Source organism: Rhincodon typus, chromosome 21 (genome assembly GCF_021869965.1).
Source record: "Rhincodon typus isolate 14 chromosome 21, sRhiTyp1.1, whole genome shotgun sequence".
In the NCBI taxonomy this organism is placed as follows: domain Eukaryota; kingdom Metazoa; phylum Chordata; class Chondrichthyes; order Orectolobiformes; family Rhincodontidae; genus Rhincodon; species Rhincodon typus.
The window spans coordinates 25,187,611-25,204,154 of record NC_063352.1 but is presented as its reverse complement, the minus strand read 5'-3'; the positions used below and the strand labels follow the sequence as shown (position 1 = coordinate 25,204,154).

General features: G+C 39.4%; 1 protein-coding gene across 3 annotated transcripts in view; it reads right to left on the bottom strand.

The window, feature by feature from the left end:
• Nucleotides 1-16,544, bottom strand: part of e4f1 (E4F transcription factor 1) — a 29,795-nt gene that overhangs the window by 2,684 nt on the left and 10,567 nt on the right. For 2 of the 3 annotated variants that reach the window (XM_020535012.2, XM_048609517.1), the window contains exons 2-13: nucleotides 15,972-16,126; nucleotides 15,256-15,346; nucleotides 14,041-14,258; nucleotides 13,115-13,235; nucleotides 12,121-12,300; nucleotides 10,727-10,887; nucleotides 8,007-8,216; nucleotides 7,306-7,411; nucleotides 6,344-6,561; nucleotides 3,606-3,804; nucleotides 776-933; nucleotides 154-216 (exon numbers count right to left, since the gene is read on the bottom strand). In XM_020535012.2, coding sequence (XP_020390601.2) covers nucleotides 154-216; nucleotides 776-933; nucleotides 3,606-3,804; nucleotides 6,344-6,561; nucleotides 7,306-7,411; nucleotides 8,007-8,216; nucleotides 10,727-10,887; nucleotides 12,121-12,300; nucleotides 13,115-13,235; nucleotides 14,041-14,258; nucleotides 15,256-15,346; nucleotides 15,972-16,126 — 1,880 coding nt within the window. Of the gene's footprint in view, nucleotides 1-153; nucleotides 217-775; nucleotides 934-3,605; nucleotides 3,805-6,343; nucleotides 6,562-7,305; nucleotides 7,412-8,006; nucleotides 8,217-10,726; nucleotides 10,888-12,120; nucleotides 12,301-13,114; nucleotides 13,236-14,040; nucleotides 14,259-15,255; nucleotides 15,347-15,971; nucleotides 16,127-16,544 lie in introns of those variants that run through there. The other variant, XM_020535013.2, reaches the window with a different exon arrangement.

The window sequence follows — 16,544 nt, the reverse complement described above, 5'->3', positions numbered from 1 at the left end:
AAATAGCTGAGCATCAGACACGTTGATGCCAGATACGTCAAACGGAAACATTTTAACAATGGGCAGTAAATATAAAGAATATAAAACCAGGGGAGTGATTAATTCTCTAAATGTCTGGAGTCAAGGAGCAACCATCAACCACCAACCACCAACCTGATGCTTAGAGCTTTGGATCAGAGTACCCATGTCACTGCTTCCAGCAACTTCAGCAGGAGCCTGGCAATAAAACACAGAAACAAAAGGAATATTAGATATGACAGCTTTACAAAAGTTGCAACCAGCGCAAATCACAACTACATCGCTGCCTCAGTATAATTCACATGTACACAATGACTCTATCAAAGATCCGTGTGTACAGCTACCCTCATACAGATATGTACAAAGACGACCTGCACACACAAATCTCACACACACGTTAATATCCCACACGTGCAACTCACGTGTATACTAATAACCCAAGTTTTATGTTATTTTAAGAGACCACTTCATGTGCATAGTCTGTTTGCCACCTGTACAGCCAGAGGTCCATGCAGCTTAGTGGGAACATTGCAAGCAACTCAAGTAAACCAGTAATTTGCTCACAATTCACATGACCACTAAGAATACACAGATCACATAAACTAACAGCCCAGGCAGAGATCAAACTTTGATAATGCCCCATGCAACAAATCATACATAGCTACACTTAGGGGAGATCAATGGTTATACCACCAGTACCATTCTTCAGAAGGGTGGTGATCTAAGTGTTTTTAAATATTGAGAATCCCCCAGGTACCTCAATAATATACTCCTGTGTATTGGCCACCACTGAGGAGAACTCCACCAGCACTGTATGGGGGTCATCAGTGATAATGGTTGCAGCAACGTTGTCGGTGGCCTGGGTATCTGTTGAGATCTGTTGTTCCAGCTCTTTACATCCAACATGACAACCCCCTCCAGAGAAAAGAGTATCAGGTTAATTTACAATAAATTATATTGAGACCACTCTACCAATCAATTAAATCATGATAAATCTGTGTCTTAACTCTTAACCATAATGGTTAATACATTCTCTAAAAAAGATCCATCAATCACAGTTTTTTTGGGAGAAAGATTTATCATACCCTCTATATGAAGAAATGCTTCCTGACTGCACCTACAAATGGCCTGGCTCTAATGATAACGTTATGCCTGGCTGGCTCCGGACTCCCCAACCAAGAAGTGGTTTCCCCTTATGTACCATATTGATTAACTTCATTTTAAAATACTTTATATCACCCCTTAATCTTCTAAGCTTAAGGAAATACACACCTAATATGTGCAAGATGTCTCCACATTTTAACCTTTCCAGTTCTGATACAACCCTGGTTAACCCATACTGCATTCCCTTCAAGGGGAGATGTTGGCGTGGTGCCCAAAGTGAACATAGTACTCTAAATGGGGTCTAAGCAGAGCAACTGGTAACGAGAACTTTGACTTTTTGTATTTCGGTCCCCGATACCATTTTTCATTTATGTTTTGTTCCTGCCCACTTGCTACTGGCGATTTCTGGACTTCTTGAACCTTTCTTCTTTTAAAACTATTCATTTGCAGAACATGGATGTCACCAGCTGACCAGCATTTATTGTCCATCCCTAGTTGCCCTTGAGAAGGTGGTGGTGAGCTGCCTTCTTAAACTGCTGCAGTCCATGTTCTGTAGGTTGACCCACAATACCCTTAGGGAGAGAAATCAGGATTTTGACTCAGTGACAGTTAAGGAACTGTGATATAATTCCAAGTCAGGATGGTAAGTGGCTTGGAGGGGAATTTCCACAGCAATCACATGCCATAGTTTAGCCTACTACCAACTTCCATTTACAACATTCTGCTCCGGTCTACATCATTTACTGTGCCACCTAACTTTGTATTGTCAGCAATCTTGGATATACAGTTCTCTATTCTTTCATCCAAGCAAGTAACTTATAAATGACAGTGAAAAGTTCAGCATCCAGTACAAATTCCTGGTGGACACCATAAGTCACATCCTGCCAAATTAAGCACATACCAGTTATCTCTACTCTTGGACTCCTACCTCCTAACCAGATTTCATCATATTAAGCACAGATGTTAAGGACAAATAGTGCTTATCTGATTTCAAAGAGGGTTGATGTAGTTTACATGGACTCCAAGGCTCGTGAGCAAAGTTAAAGAATTAGAAGGGTCAGTGGTCGCAAGGAAAATAATTTTGCTAAAAGAGAGGAAACAGACAGTGGTGGTGAACTTTATTTTCTGAAAAGGAGAAAGGTATAAATGTAGAATTTTACAGGGGATTTTATTAGGACCGTTACGTGGCTTGGTCCATATTAATTATCCAGACTTAGGCATGCAGAGCACACTTTCTAAATTTGCAAAGTTTGGAAGTAGTGTGTACTGTGAGGACAACAATAGACTTTACAATAACACAGGCTGATGGAATTAGCAGCCACTTGGCAACTGAAATTTTACACAGAAAATTGTGAAGAGATTAATTTCAGTAGAAAGAATGATAAACGGCAGCACAAAATAAGCTATATAATTCTAAAGTGGATGCAGCGCAAAGGGCCCTAGGGATGCATATGCAGAAACCACTGAAGATGGCATGCAGTTTTAGAAAGTGATTAACAGGATGTGCAGAATTTTACAATTACAGATAGAGGAATAGAAAATCAAATCCAAGGAAATTATGTCGAACTTTTTTTAAAAACACTGGTTCAACTTCAACTGAAATATTATATCCTACTCTGGACACCATACTTTATAAAGGATATGAAGACATTGGAGAGGATACAGAGAAGATTTTCAAGAATGGTTGCAAGGATGGCAGACTTCACTTATGTATTGGCAAAGTTGGGACTGTTCTCCAAAGAGAGGTTGAGAAAATATTTGATAGAACAGTAAAAAATTAAGAAGGGTCTGGATAGAGCACATAGGGAGAAACTGTTCTCATACTCAGAGGGGTGAAGGAACAGATACCGATTTAAGATGACTGACGAAAGAACCAGAAGTGACATGAGGAGTTTTTTTTCCTCTCTCTCAACGAATACTTGGGATCTGGAATGCATTGGTTTGGTGGTCACAAATCCTAATGTGCCTTTCATCAGGGAATTTGGCCATTATATGAAGAGAAATAATGTGGGGGAAGGTTGGGAGTGGGAATAGCTGAGTTGCTTTTACAGAGAACCAGCATGGATAAGACAGGCCAAATAGCCTCCTTCTACGCTGCAATTATTGGCTGATACTATTTAACAAGATATTTCAGCAAAGACATTAGATTTCAGCCGTCTAGGCACTCTTCAGTTTCCTACAAAATCCGTTCAACCCTTCTATCCCTTTCTGCTCTTTTAATGTCTCCTTAAAACTACCTCTCTGATCAAACCTTTAGTGATTTGTTCTAATATCTCCATATATCAACTTTTGCCTAATTATTCTCCGGTAAAGTGTATTGGAATCTTTTACTACATTAAAAAGGCTATAAAAATACAAAGTTTCTGTTACTAAAATAGAGACCTTAAAACTGAGTAACAAATGGCAGGTACAGATTGTTAAAATCTAATCCTGTTCAGCAATGCCTTCCCTCCCACCAAGTACCCACCTGGCTTCATACACACCTTTGGCACGTAAATGTCGATTAAGCGTCCCATGTTCCGCAAAGCCTCGGCCACATTTGTAGCATGTGAATGGTTTCTCTCCTGTGTGGAGGCGCACGTGTCGGATGAGGGAGCCCTTCTCTCGAAATGCACGGGTACAATAGTCGCACGCAAATGGTTTGTCCTCAGAGTGTGTCCTCAAGTGAACTTGCTGTGCATTCTGTGAAGACAGAAATCTCCGTTAGAGATCCAACAGAAAAAACATCTCTCTTCAATGCACACAGTTCCCACTGAATATACATAGGAAAGAAACTGAATTTATACGGCACCCTTCACAAACTTGGGACTCCATAAATCTTGAGACATTCCAAAACACTATACCGCCAGTCAAGTACTTTTAAACTGCACTCACTACAGTTTTATATGAAATTCACAGCTAATTTGTGCACAACAAATTTCCATAATGTGTTAATGACCATATCACCTGTTTTTTTAAAATGATATTGATTGATGGATAAACATCTGTCAGGATACTGTGGATAAAACATCTGCTCTTCTCTACTACAGCGCCATCAAAACATAATCAGAACAGAGTCAAAGCTACATTTGGAGTGCCAACAGAGATTGAGATACAATCAGTTGCAATGAAATGTAAAGAGAGATGGCACCATTTTAATCCAAAAATAGAAAACACTAAATCCAGATTAGAGGTGGAAGGGTTACAAATGGAATGCAGAGATGCAAGGTTACAACTAGGAGGCAATGAGAGAGAGAGAGACACAGCTATGATCAGAACATACAGGGATACAATCAGATTGAAGGTAGTTTTCTATTATAAGAGGCAGGACTGTATTAAAATTGGACATTCAACAAAACTACAACCAGATGTATAGAGGCAGGGCTGTTACTGGAATTTACAGAAAGAAGAGTGACAGTCAACACTACAGAAATGCACCTGTGATAAGACAGCCAGACCAACCCACGATCTAATGCAAACTGAGACTGGGCTACAATCAATTGTGCAGGGAGGCAGATCTATTCCAATGCTACACTCATTAAATCTGAGTAACTATTGTGGCAAAGATTTCTGAAACTCATTAACATGCTGTTTCGACAATAATTAGATTATTCATAAAGATTACGTGAAGGAAGACAGACATTCAGCCCTTCTATCTGACCGCCCCATATAAATGTTCAATCTCCTTTAATGCCATCTAGCTACGACTTGCATGACTTCCAGAGAAAGAGGTTAAAACCTTTATTCAGCATGGCTGCCCTTACACAAAATCCTAAGCAAATCACTGGAGCAGATAAAATTCTCTGATGTTCTCATTTAAGGTGGGTGGACAGGGTCAAGTCTATTTTGAGTTCAGGTAGCCTCGGTCAACCTCTCTGGTCTCTATATAAGTGCCAATTGTGGTTCAGAGGGTAGCACACACACTTTTGAGTCTGAAGCTTGTGCTCTCAAGATCCAGTCCAGACAGCCAGGCTAATAGTCCCAGGACATTACCAAGGGAGCGTTTCACTGACATGGATGTCATCTTTTGGATAAAAGATGAAAGATTTCATTGTTATTTTGAAGAGCAGCAAAGTTCACTCCAGTGCCCTGGGTAATAGTCATCCCTTAACAAACATCACTAAAAGAGAGTATAGTTATTAACATATGACTGTTTGTGGGATTTTGCTCTGTTCAAATTGATTGCTATGTTGTCTACATGACAAAATTACCATAGGTAGCTGGATCCTTGGAACACTCGACCACAGTGAGGGCACTGGAAGTTTTTGCAGCTGTTCTCACTTTGTGAGTTTGTCTAAGTATGTATATATTGGAAAAACAGTTTAAATGGAAACAAAAAGTACCTTTTTGGCTGTGAAGCGCTTTAGGACCTTCTGAATATTGATAGTCACTATAAAAATGCAAATTCTTCCTCACAAGCAATGGCAGTCAATTGCGAAAATGTGTTACCTAAATTACTAATTTATAATATCAAGCATGCGTACATAAAAAAATCTTAAACAATGTGAAAATAACTTTTCAAAGCAGAGGACACTGGCTTCAGCAGCAAAAAATGTTGAACACAAGCTGCTAGATCAAAATACGGAGTCTGCAACACTGTCAGAGAAAGGTCAGTTGACACAATTGGTGAGTGTAAAATATATTGCTCTTGAAAATGCAGAAGTTGTCACAGACTCAACAGCCTTTGTTTTCTCTCTCTTTCTCTAAAACCCCTGCAAAGTTTGAATTGAAAACCTACCAGAAGAACTCATTACCACAAGCTGAGAGTTCTTAAAGGAGTCCTCTAAATTTAAACCACTGACAAGGAGAATTCAACAAGGCATAACTGATCCAGAAAAATCAAGTGTCAATAGCTTATGTGGAAAATGTCTTTGAGCGCACACCAGCATTCAGGACAATCAAAGAATCCATTTATCCTGATATAACTGTTACTTGGTCAAAGTCCTTTAGGATCTATATGTGTGTGTGTGTGTGTGGATATATTTGCATCTTTTTAAATCTTTTATTAATAATTTTTACATCTCTAAAATGATTTATCAACATGGCTGTCTTGTTTTTGACACAGACATATATATAGTTTAATATAAATAACTGACTGTGTCACTTTCCTTGATAAATTCAAATTTTGGTGTGGCCAGTTGAAGACTGCAACAAGTAATCAGTCCACCCCTCCTAACTGGTTCATAATACTGCCATGGTACTGGTTTACAGGCTTATCTTATCATCATGTTGTCTCTCTGACCTTGGTTTTGTATCTTTTGCCACATTTTGGGCACGAATACGGCCGATCGTCTGAATGCGCTCTCATGTGCTCCTTTACATGGGCGATACTCTTGTAGAGTTTGCCACATTCCCCACATTTGAAACGCCGCTCATTGTAGTGAGATTCCAGGTGCTTCCTCAGAATGTAGGCCGTCATAAACTCCTTTTCGCACAGCTCACACCTGTGGGGCTTGTAACCTAGAAAAATACGTCAGGTTTAGCAAATTTCTGGCAGTCACACTACACAGCCTAATGATGGAGACAGCAGATGGTTGGGGTCTCCCTCAACTCCTTCTGCTCATGGTCATAGCAGAAAACCAACCTCAAAAGTATACCCATATCTCCTATGAACTGAAACTGGAAACCATCAATGTGATTGTGTGCTTTGAGATTAATTCCCCGTTTACATCCATGTTAAATTTGCCCCATGCACTTGGAAAGACAATAAGTTCCATTATGTCTTCTACATAGCGCAGGATCATTGATCTATTTTATATATCTCTTTCTGTTCCAAAAAAAAATTACTATTGATCTAAAAAGATGGGTCTATTTGGCTGATTCTCTGCAATCTGTACGGTTCTAGCTTCTTGCATCTTCCACAATTTCCTATGTTGCACCATTGTCTTTCAGCAAACCTGGCCCTAAAATCCAGAAATCCCTTCCTAGGTATGCCTGTTTCTCTCTCCCTTAAGTTGCACCTGTTAAAACCTGTCTCTTTGACCAAGCTGTTCTAATACATTTTAATATGACTCCGTGTCATACACTGTCAGATAACTGTTCTTGTGAAGTGTGTTGGGGCATTTTGGCATGTTAAAGGTGCTATGTAAATGCAAGTTATTGTTGAGGCAAGAAAGGAATGATAATTGTTTTATAAGCATTGATGAAATTTGAGTACAAGAGGCAGTAACTTGAGTGTCTGGTTTCTGTGCCTTTTGTACTTACCCAAGTGTGCCTTAATATGCAGACGCAGATAGCTGGATCCTCGGAACACTCGACCACAGTGAGGGCACTGGAAGTTTTTGCAGCTGTTCTCACTTTTCGAGTTTGTCTGAATATGTATATATTGAAACAACAGTTTAAATGGAAACAAAATGCCATAAAACACACCAACCCATCAGATCCATCCCCACAAACTATTTCCTGGGCAAGGAGCTAGTTGGACCACATGGCTCTCTCTTATCACTTCATTGTTTAAGCGTTGCCTTAGGGGTGACACAGTCAGAATTTACACAGCACCAGGTTATAGCTTTTGGAGCTTGTGATTTCAAATAAACCTGTTGGACTATAATCTGGTGTCGTGTGACTTCTGACTTTGTCCATTCCAGTCCAACACCGGCACCTCTACATCATGGGTGATATATAGCATGGGAGGAACTTGGCAAGCAACCTCTCCAACTCCAGAGACAGGATCTACATTCAAATAAAACACACAAACATGAGAAAAATAAAAGTGTTACTGATTCAGGGGCACTCAAGACAGATGACAGACTGAAAGATGGATCCCTTCCTAAACATATTGCTCAAAATTGACATCTACCTGTAAAAGAGGAAAATTGCCCAGATATCTCCTATACATAAAAGCAGAAGAAATCCAACCCGGCGGCGTTGAATCAAGACTGAGTATAATAGTGCACTGCAGGTACCGTATCATTTTCCTCTATCTCATTGCAACAGTCCTCAATGACATCCTCTTCAATGCCTTCCTCGACAGTCAATGGAGAAGCTTCTTCAGATTTCTGGGTATCTCCAATTGTCACAGTTTCTATGACAATCCCCGAATTCCTCATAGCCTGACAGATCAGGTTCTCATTGCCAGTCTCTCCTGCTGGAGGCAGCTCAGTGGAAGTAAGTGACTGTAGGGAAAAAAAAAATATTGATCATCCCTTCAACAATCCTAACAAGAAGTAAAATCAAACTTTTATACAGCAGTGACTGCCATCTATCATCTTCTGGGGTTTAAAAGCTCAAAGCTTCCTTTAAAAGAAGGAAAAGGAAGTTAAGATAAATGAATGAGAGAGCAGGGGTGGCAGGTGGATGAAGTGAGTCAGGTGGTAGGATGGAAAACGGGTGAGGGGGGCTAATGTGGCAGTCGAGTATGTGAGGGAGTTGGGTGAATGAGAAGGTAGAGCGGGTCAGGTGTCTTCGAGATTGACAAAGTGCCCAGTGGTGGCATGAAGGGCTCAGGTCTCCCACAGGGTGGAAGGGGAGCAGTCAGATTTTTTTTGGATGGGAAATGGGGAAAATCGGGTTTTAATCTCTCTAAAGTTTCCTTGCTACCTTTTACGGTGAGTAACTCCAAAATCTCCAACTCTAACTCAGAACTGGGGACATTTTTGAATGGTTCCAGTCACCAGGCAATTGCCCATCAGAAGTTTGAACGTCCCTGGTATTTACCTCATAGTCTGAGAAGAGAAATACTGACACACATCCTTCAGGGTGCATCTAGTGACTGGCTGACTGGAGACCAGAAGATCTGGGTCAATAAATACACATTTTTTTGGAGAGAAGTAGGGTTCTGCAATTCAGCTTTAGAATTGTTCCTCCCTGTTTCCCCCATAATAGGACTCAAAAATACTTGAAAGGTTGAAAGATGATTACGGATGAGGAAGGCAATTCAGCCTATTTTAGTCTGTTCATCCATTCAGATAGACCCTACACTCCCCTCAGTATAATATCTAACTGTTAACTCAACAATTCCAGCATGTTCAGTTCCTCTGCTCTATCCAGAAGTTCATTCCTGTCGTCAGTCTTAAGTCTAAATTTTATTAGTTTGAACCCTTATTCTATTGTCACAACTTAATTTCAAAGTAATATGTCACATATATGTTTTCAATACCTTTTGTCAAAGTGCAACAGAATGTTGAATGAGATAGCCAGAAGTTAGAATATAAATCAGAAACAGTTAACAGTCAAACTGCATTTCAAACATTTTAATCACTGCCAACTGGTGAGATATAAAGAAATTGAGCACTGCGGGTAGTATTGGGCTGTGGCATGAGATTGGTGCCTATCGTCGGGGGTCTGAGTCATGCAGAAAGGAGGGAGCAACTCTGAGAAGACATTTAAAGGATGACACCTGAATCCCTGAGAGACAGGGTAGTAAATAGTTTGCAAGGGATAAGCATATAAGAAATAAAACAGTTTGTTTAAAAAGGGGCTCCATTTTGTACCTTTTTTTAAAACATACATAGTTCTATTTAAAATCTCAGGATCTCCCACAGTTCTTTGCAGCCAAAGTAGTAATTTTTATGCATAGTCACAATTTTTACAAAAGATGGAAACATACATCTTAAACATTCATTTCCTCCATCACTGGCACAACATATATGTATTGTGCAACATCTTTACGATTTGCTGCAGCAACTTCTTTGACAGCACCTTCCAAATCCATGACCTCTATCACATTCAAGAAAAGGGCAGCGGGTGAATGGGACCACCAGTACCTTCAACGATTCGTCCAAATCACATACCACCCTGACCTGGAAATATATGATTATTCCTCAGTTGTTGCTGAGTCGACATCCTGGTGCTTCCTACCTAACAGCACTACATACTAGTATTTTCACCACACAGATTGCAACGGTTCAAAAAGGTAGCTCACCATTACATTTTCAGACTGTACGTTTTAGAGATGTTGATTTAGGAATAAATATGAGCTGCCATATCTCAGGGGAACTTCCCTTCTCTTTGAAATGGTGTCATGGAATAATTTGGATCTACCCGAGAGAACACACACAGGCTATGGTTTAACACATCAGCGTAAGATTAAACTTCACACAGTGCAGAAATTCCACATGACTGTACAATAATGTAAACCTAACATTGGGCTCCAGATTGACACATGAACTCAGAAGCCTCAGAAGTGAGAGTTTAGCCCAAGAAAAAGTGCAACTGTTTATTAAGTATTTTGTTTCCATTTTCAATGGAGGGAGGTAAAAGAGATCGTACGGATACCTGACAGGCAACTACTGAAGATAAATATTGAAAAGAAATGGTATTAAAAAATTAATTTTTCTATTTCTCCTCCCATTAATCAGTGCAAGTCCTAAATACTAAAGGAGTTCAGCGGAGAGATAGCAGAACTAACAAGAATTTTCTAACCACCTTCAGAACTGGCCAAAGGAAATAACAGGAAATGTTACTATCTTAAATAAGAAGGGGGAAAGGCATAAGGAAGGGAATTACAGGTAAATTATCATTCCCTTGTTTGAAGGTAAACAAAATTAAAATTGAGACGTTATATTAATGGATTTAAACTACGTCTTACATAAATTTGAAGTTTCCTTCTGTATTATCTCCCCTTTTATTTAAGAAAGGGGAATATTTTCACAGAAGACATCAAAGCATGTTGGAAAAGTTTTACCTCTGGTTTCTGTTCAACTTCAGGGTCCAAAGTCTGGCTCACATTATGGACTTGCAGCTCCTCGAAGTTTCCTTCAGAGTTTGCCAGCACACTGATCACTGCTGTTGTTTCTGGGGAGTTTGATGCTGCTGTGGAAACCAGTTCCTCAATCTGTTTATTTACTGGAAGTTAAAAAGATAAGGATCGGGGACCAAGAGTAAGAAAACACTTGTTGTGCTTAGATCACTTGACTGCTTGGCTACAAACACACTGCTTACCGCACTATTTTTCTCAGGGGCTGGTGATATGAAGGTGGTTTGTGTGTGGGGGGCTTGGTTCACTGTGCTACCAATAGCTTGCTTTCTCTCCTGCAGTGTCACTAAACAAGTTGATAGTTTTCTAGTACAATATCGCTCAGTTCCATGTATACACAGTCTAACCTTTTTGATGTGGAACCTGGTAAATCTACCTGTTAATTTTATATTTTCAACCAGTTTTTCCTCAATAGCTTGAACCTCCACAGATGGGGATGATCGTCTGAGACTGCAGCTAAGTGATCTAAACAAACTGTCTTTTTTTCTTTCCCTTCCTTTTTTATTAGGACATTAGAAGGTATTGCTCAGACTGGAAGACTGGAAGGAACATAGGCACAGGAAGAGTTCATTCAGCCACTTGAGCTAGTTCTGCCATTTGGTTGGATCATCACTGATGTGTATCTCAACTTTGCCCAACCAACCTAGTTCTAGAACAGGTACTATCTTACCTTGTCTAACAAAACTGCATTAATATACGCAATCTATTAACCTTTCAACATTTCCAATTGGTCTCTGAACTTTTGGCCAGTTTCCTATCCCCCAACTAACATCCACAAAATGTGAAAAACTGAAAGAGATCATTCAAATTCTACTACACTTTGAGCGATGAAGTAATTCTGACATTATCTCTGAATGGCCTAGCTCCAATTTTAAAGTTATGTCCCTTATTCTTGACTCCACCAATAAAGAAATAATTTCTCTGTATAAAACTCCTTCAGTCATTTTAAACTTCTCAATTTAGATCCTTCATTCTTCTAAACTCAAGGGAATACAATTCCAGTTTATGCAATCTGCTGTCATAACTTAACCCTTTCAATTCCAATGACATTCTAGTGAATCTACAATGCCACTTCTCCAAGGCCCATGTATCCTTGCCCAAAACTGGATGTTTACTCCATTTGGGTCGAACCAGAGTTCTGAACGACTAACAAGAGGAGAACATCCCTCCTTTTGTACTCCAGCCACTTAATAGCCTTTCTAACTGCTCCAATGATTAATCTCGATTTCTTCTAATCTATATTAAAACCTTCTCAATCAAATTCGATAAGCATGCCGAGTTATTAACAGTTCATGTCACAGAACACACGGTCAATGTAGTACCTTCCTGAGTCTCAGTTTTATTTACTGGTTCAGGCTCTTCCTGATAGGGTGTTGAAACAAGTTTCATTTGCTGGAACTTGACTTTCTCCGTACAGGGGGTGATAGCTTTCATATGACGAGTGAGTGCTCCAGACTCTCGGAAACTCATCCCACACATCCGGCATTTGTATGGTCGTTCATCTGGGAATACATCGTAACACAGCTGTTAAAGCTCCAGACTAAACTCTGATAACCCTTCAAACACAGGCATGCGCTGAACATTCACAACCCCTACTGAGGGCTCAGTGATTTTAATGCCACTCAGTTATGGTACCTTGAAACATTTTAAACTAAGAACAAATCAATGAATCAACTTGTCAAATAACATTCATTTTAACAGAGAGAGCGCCAGTTCTTATTTCATTAGAAACCGAAATGTAATTATTCCATATTCACAGTGCAATTATCACAAAGCAGCTAACTCAACTGAACTGCTTCAATATATAGTGGAGATTTCCTTAAACTAGATATGGGGATAGTTAGAAGCACACAGTGGATTAAGACATTTTTAAGCAGACTGTATGTAAACTTACAGAGGGTACAAGCAAATGAAAGTGGGAAAGGTGAAGCACAAAACAACACCTGGGGTTAATCTGTTTTGGGAGGAGATACATAGCCCCACACTGCAAGGCAACTTGACTGAAATCAATAGAAAGGTAATCAGCAGCATATGGTGCTGTTCAACTTGCGACAGCTGCAAAACTTCAGGCCTTTCAGTGCCAGACAGGGTGGTGTGTGGTGGACAGACAGAGATCACTCAGGAGACTACAAATAAGTCAGATCCATAGGCAGCCTCAACAAGGGTCAGAGAAAAGGGCCATCAGCATCTAGCAAACTGGAGATTTAAAAATAGTCAATGATAATATTAAGGAAAAAAGACAGAGGCTAAGCAACTGCTCACTGAAACCTAAACTGGTTACAGTCAGACTCAATGATCTTGTCTGGTTTTTCTCACCTGTGTGCCGTCGATTGTGTCTAACTAGAGATCCCTTTGTTCTAAATGCCATCCCACAAATCTTGCATTTGAAAGCCTTCTTGTCACTATGGGTAACCATGTGAGCCTTTAGGATGACAGCCTGCAAGTACAGCATCAAATCCTCTAAAAACAAATTCTAATCTGCCAGATTCAAGCTCTTTTATACACACACGCGCGCGCGCGCACACACACACACACACACACGTGCATGGTAGGTATATAGAGACATTTCTTTTAATAAGCTCAAATTACCTGTATGCCTTTAACTTCTGAGCTAATATTTGTGACATTGTAGAAATTAATCCTAATTACCATATCAATGAGTTGCTAATTAATTATTTAACAACAGACAGTATTAATTCCCACAAGCAGAGAAGTGGGATTTTTTCTGGGAGGGGGTGCATGGGGGATTCCAAAATTTTAACTTCTGCATGCTCTACATATCAAGGCATTTATGCCAGTCAGAGTTCACAAATAACAGGGGTACACACGTGACTACAAAAGATCAAACAGTCTTACAAGAGTGGTACATTGAATATTTTTAAAATGACAAAATTTTGATTGTTTATTTTGAAAGAAAGATGTCATTCATTTATTCCTGACCACACTATTCTTGCACAGTACACCATTCTTCAGGCAAATACAATGTGCCAATGTCATTAACCAATTGTTAAATGATATACATGTACTGCACAGAAAAATTATGTATACCAGTCTTAAAAGGTTTGTTAAACCTAAATGAAGACGGATTTTGGGAAAGAAAACTAGGTTAAAATCCCACATATACACGTACCTAACATTTGACAAAGGGGTTTTCTATTTCATTTACATTTTACTCACCTTTCAATTTTGCTAACATACATTTTGCATTTATAACCCCTCCATATTTTAAGTGATTAACTGACCGTTTTAAAGGTCTTTTCGCAGACTTGACATATGAATCGCCCTTCATCAGTTAGAATTATTTCATATTTTTTCCTCTCAGCCCCAATCTCTTCTTCCATGCCTTTCTGATTACTGTGGCCATCAATTCCATCACTGGTGGACTGCTCACTCTGATGTGGCTGAGAGTAGTCCTGTAATTGCTCCTCCAAAATCTGACATGTTTTGTTGCTCCCATCATCTGAAAATAATTTTATATATTAAGAAATGAGGCTCCAAATTACACTGACCCAGGCCAGTAGTGACTCATAGCTCTAGTGTTCAAAGTCTAGATATTATACAAATTTCCCAAAAGCCCAAACTTTAAAAACAGAAATTGTGGTGGGTGCCTGCATGGGGCAATAATTTTGATTTGGAATCTCTGTTCAATGTCTAAACAGGTTAATGGGATCTCTGCTGGTTCCAAGTGAAATGAGCTTGCCCAGTCTTAACCTAGTTTTCATTATTATAATTCCACCTGATGTTATTACTGAACAAGTCAGATCTCAGGTTGAAACATGGCTTGATAGATCATAGTTTGTAATTTTTTTTTGATTTTTAACAAAGTGATCTCTCACTGAAACAGGGACAGAATGTTGCAGATTTTGCTTTAACAATAATACAGAAGTTTATTGACAAAAGAAATGAAGATAAATAGTATAAATCAAACTATTTACTTATAACAATACAAGATATACAAGATGTTTAAACTCACAGTGAAAGCATAATCCCACTAATCCCAAAACTCTTTATAAATTAGAAAGAAAAACAAATTTTTGTACCCTAAACACACCCTCGTACAGCAACGATAAACACACCTTGTGGTGTTCCAAAACGCTGCTCATACAGTACTCACACCAGAGTCTCTATCTCTTAACACTTCAAAACTTTTAAGCTACACATGTCTTTAACTTAAAAGATCAGAGCTACCAATAGCTTCTTCCTGGAGCTATTATACACCTGAGCTTAAATGCACTCACCTGATGTTGGGATTAAGCAGTAATGGTACATTATAATGGCAGCTATAGTCTGCATTAGAGCCATGTTGTACCTTACCTGGGAGTGCTTGCTGCCAGCACTGGATACCTGACATAACAATTGATCTAAATCCCAGAGCTGACACCAGCCCCTTCGCTCCCCCAACACCAGGATGAAAATATACAGTACTGTACCTCCAAAAAAATTCTGGATTTCCTCACCTGACTGTGATTTATTGTTTGTTTCAGGCTGTGATAGGGAAGCCACAACCAACTGTGTGAGAGTGATTGCTGAGTCCAAGGACACTGATTCCTGGAAACAGATGGGTGAAGAGGTTTAAGAGACACACTGGCTCCATGTTGGCAGAATCTGCCTCAGCTCCACAAATGTTTCACCTACCATTAGAAAGACAATGCAAATAAAACAAAAAGACTATCTGCTGCCCATCAAATTAAAATGGGACTTTTCTCCACTAGTTCAACCCCTTTCCACAGGGAGAGCCTTATCATCCAGGTCCCTTTCAAGTGATCTACATCAATGTCTTCTACAAAGAAAAAAAATCAATATCCAATGCTTTGTTTTCTCATACATCTAAGTTGGTGGGAAAGGCAGTGGTGGGTTAGTGGATAGTGGTAACAGGAAGGAAGAGAGAGAAAACTGATTTGGGGAAAGAAGAGGAAGGAAAGAGAAAGACAAGAGAAAGAAAGGGAAAAGGAAGAAAGAGAAAAAGAAAAAAATGATATAATGTCATTCACAACCTCAGCACATTGCAAAGTATTTGACAATCACAGAAGTCACTGTAGTAACGCAAGAAAAAATAATGGGCTAATAGAGTTACAGGCAGGGAGACAAGGAACACCATAGGAACAAAGGACGCAGGCAAGAGAAACAGATCGCAGATAAAATTCCAACATATGAGATCAGAAGCAACAATTACCTTGGGAGTTGCGTGGTTGACAGGCAGATGGTCAGAGTCACCTGTGGACAAAGCCTGGATCCGCTGGCATGTTTTCTGTAGTTTGTGCGTAATGAAAGTCTCCAGGTTGCAAAACTCTGCCTGACAACGACCGCACTTATGAACATCGTGTTCCTCTGCAAGGAAGTTCCCAGAGTTAGCATAGCAAATATATCACCACCCTCACGTCCATTTCTCACCCTCACCCAACTCACAGACAAATAATACTCAACTTAGACCGACAGATTTTTGTTAAACAGTAATGGCAAAGGAAACAAAATAAAGGCAGGTAAACAGAGCTGAGATTCAGTTCATCTCTCTCTAAACAGGTAGAATAGACTTGTGAGGCCACTTAGTCTTACCTCAGATATTACTGCGTTGGTGGTTAAAACAGAGCCAGTCAACATGTGCTCTAAAAGGTTTGAATAATTCTATGTCATTCTTAGAAAGAGTAAATGACCAGCCAAGATAAATAGATTGGAAATTGTTGATTTAAAATAATGTTTGAAAATCCATAAGATAGCTTACAAGACTCTTAACAGTAGAAGTCACAAC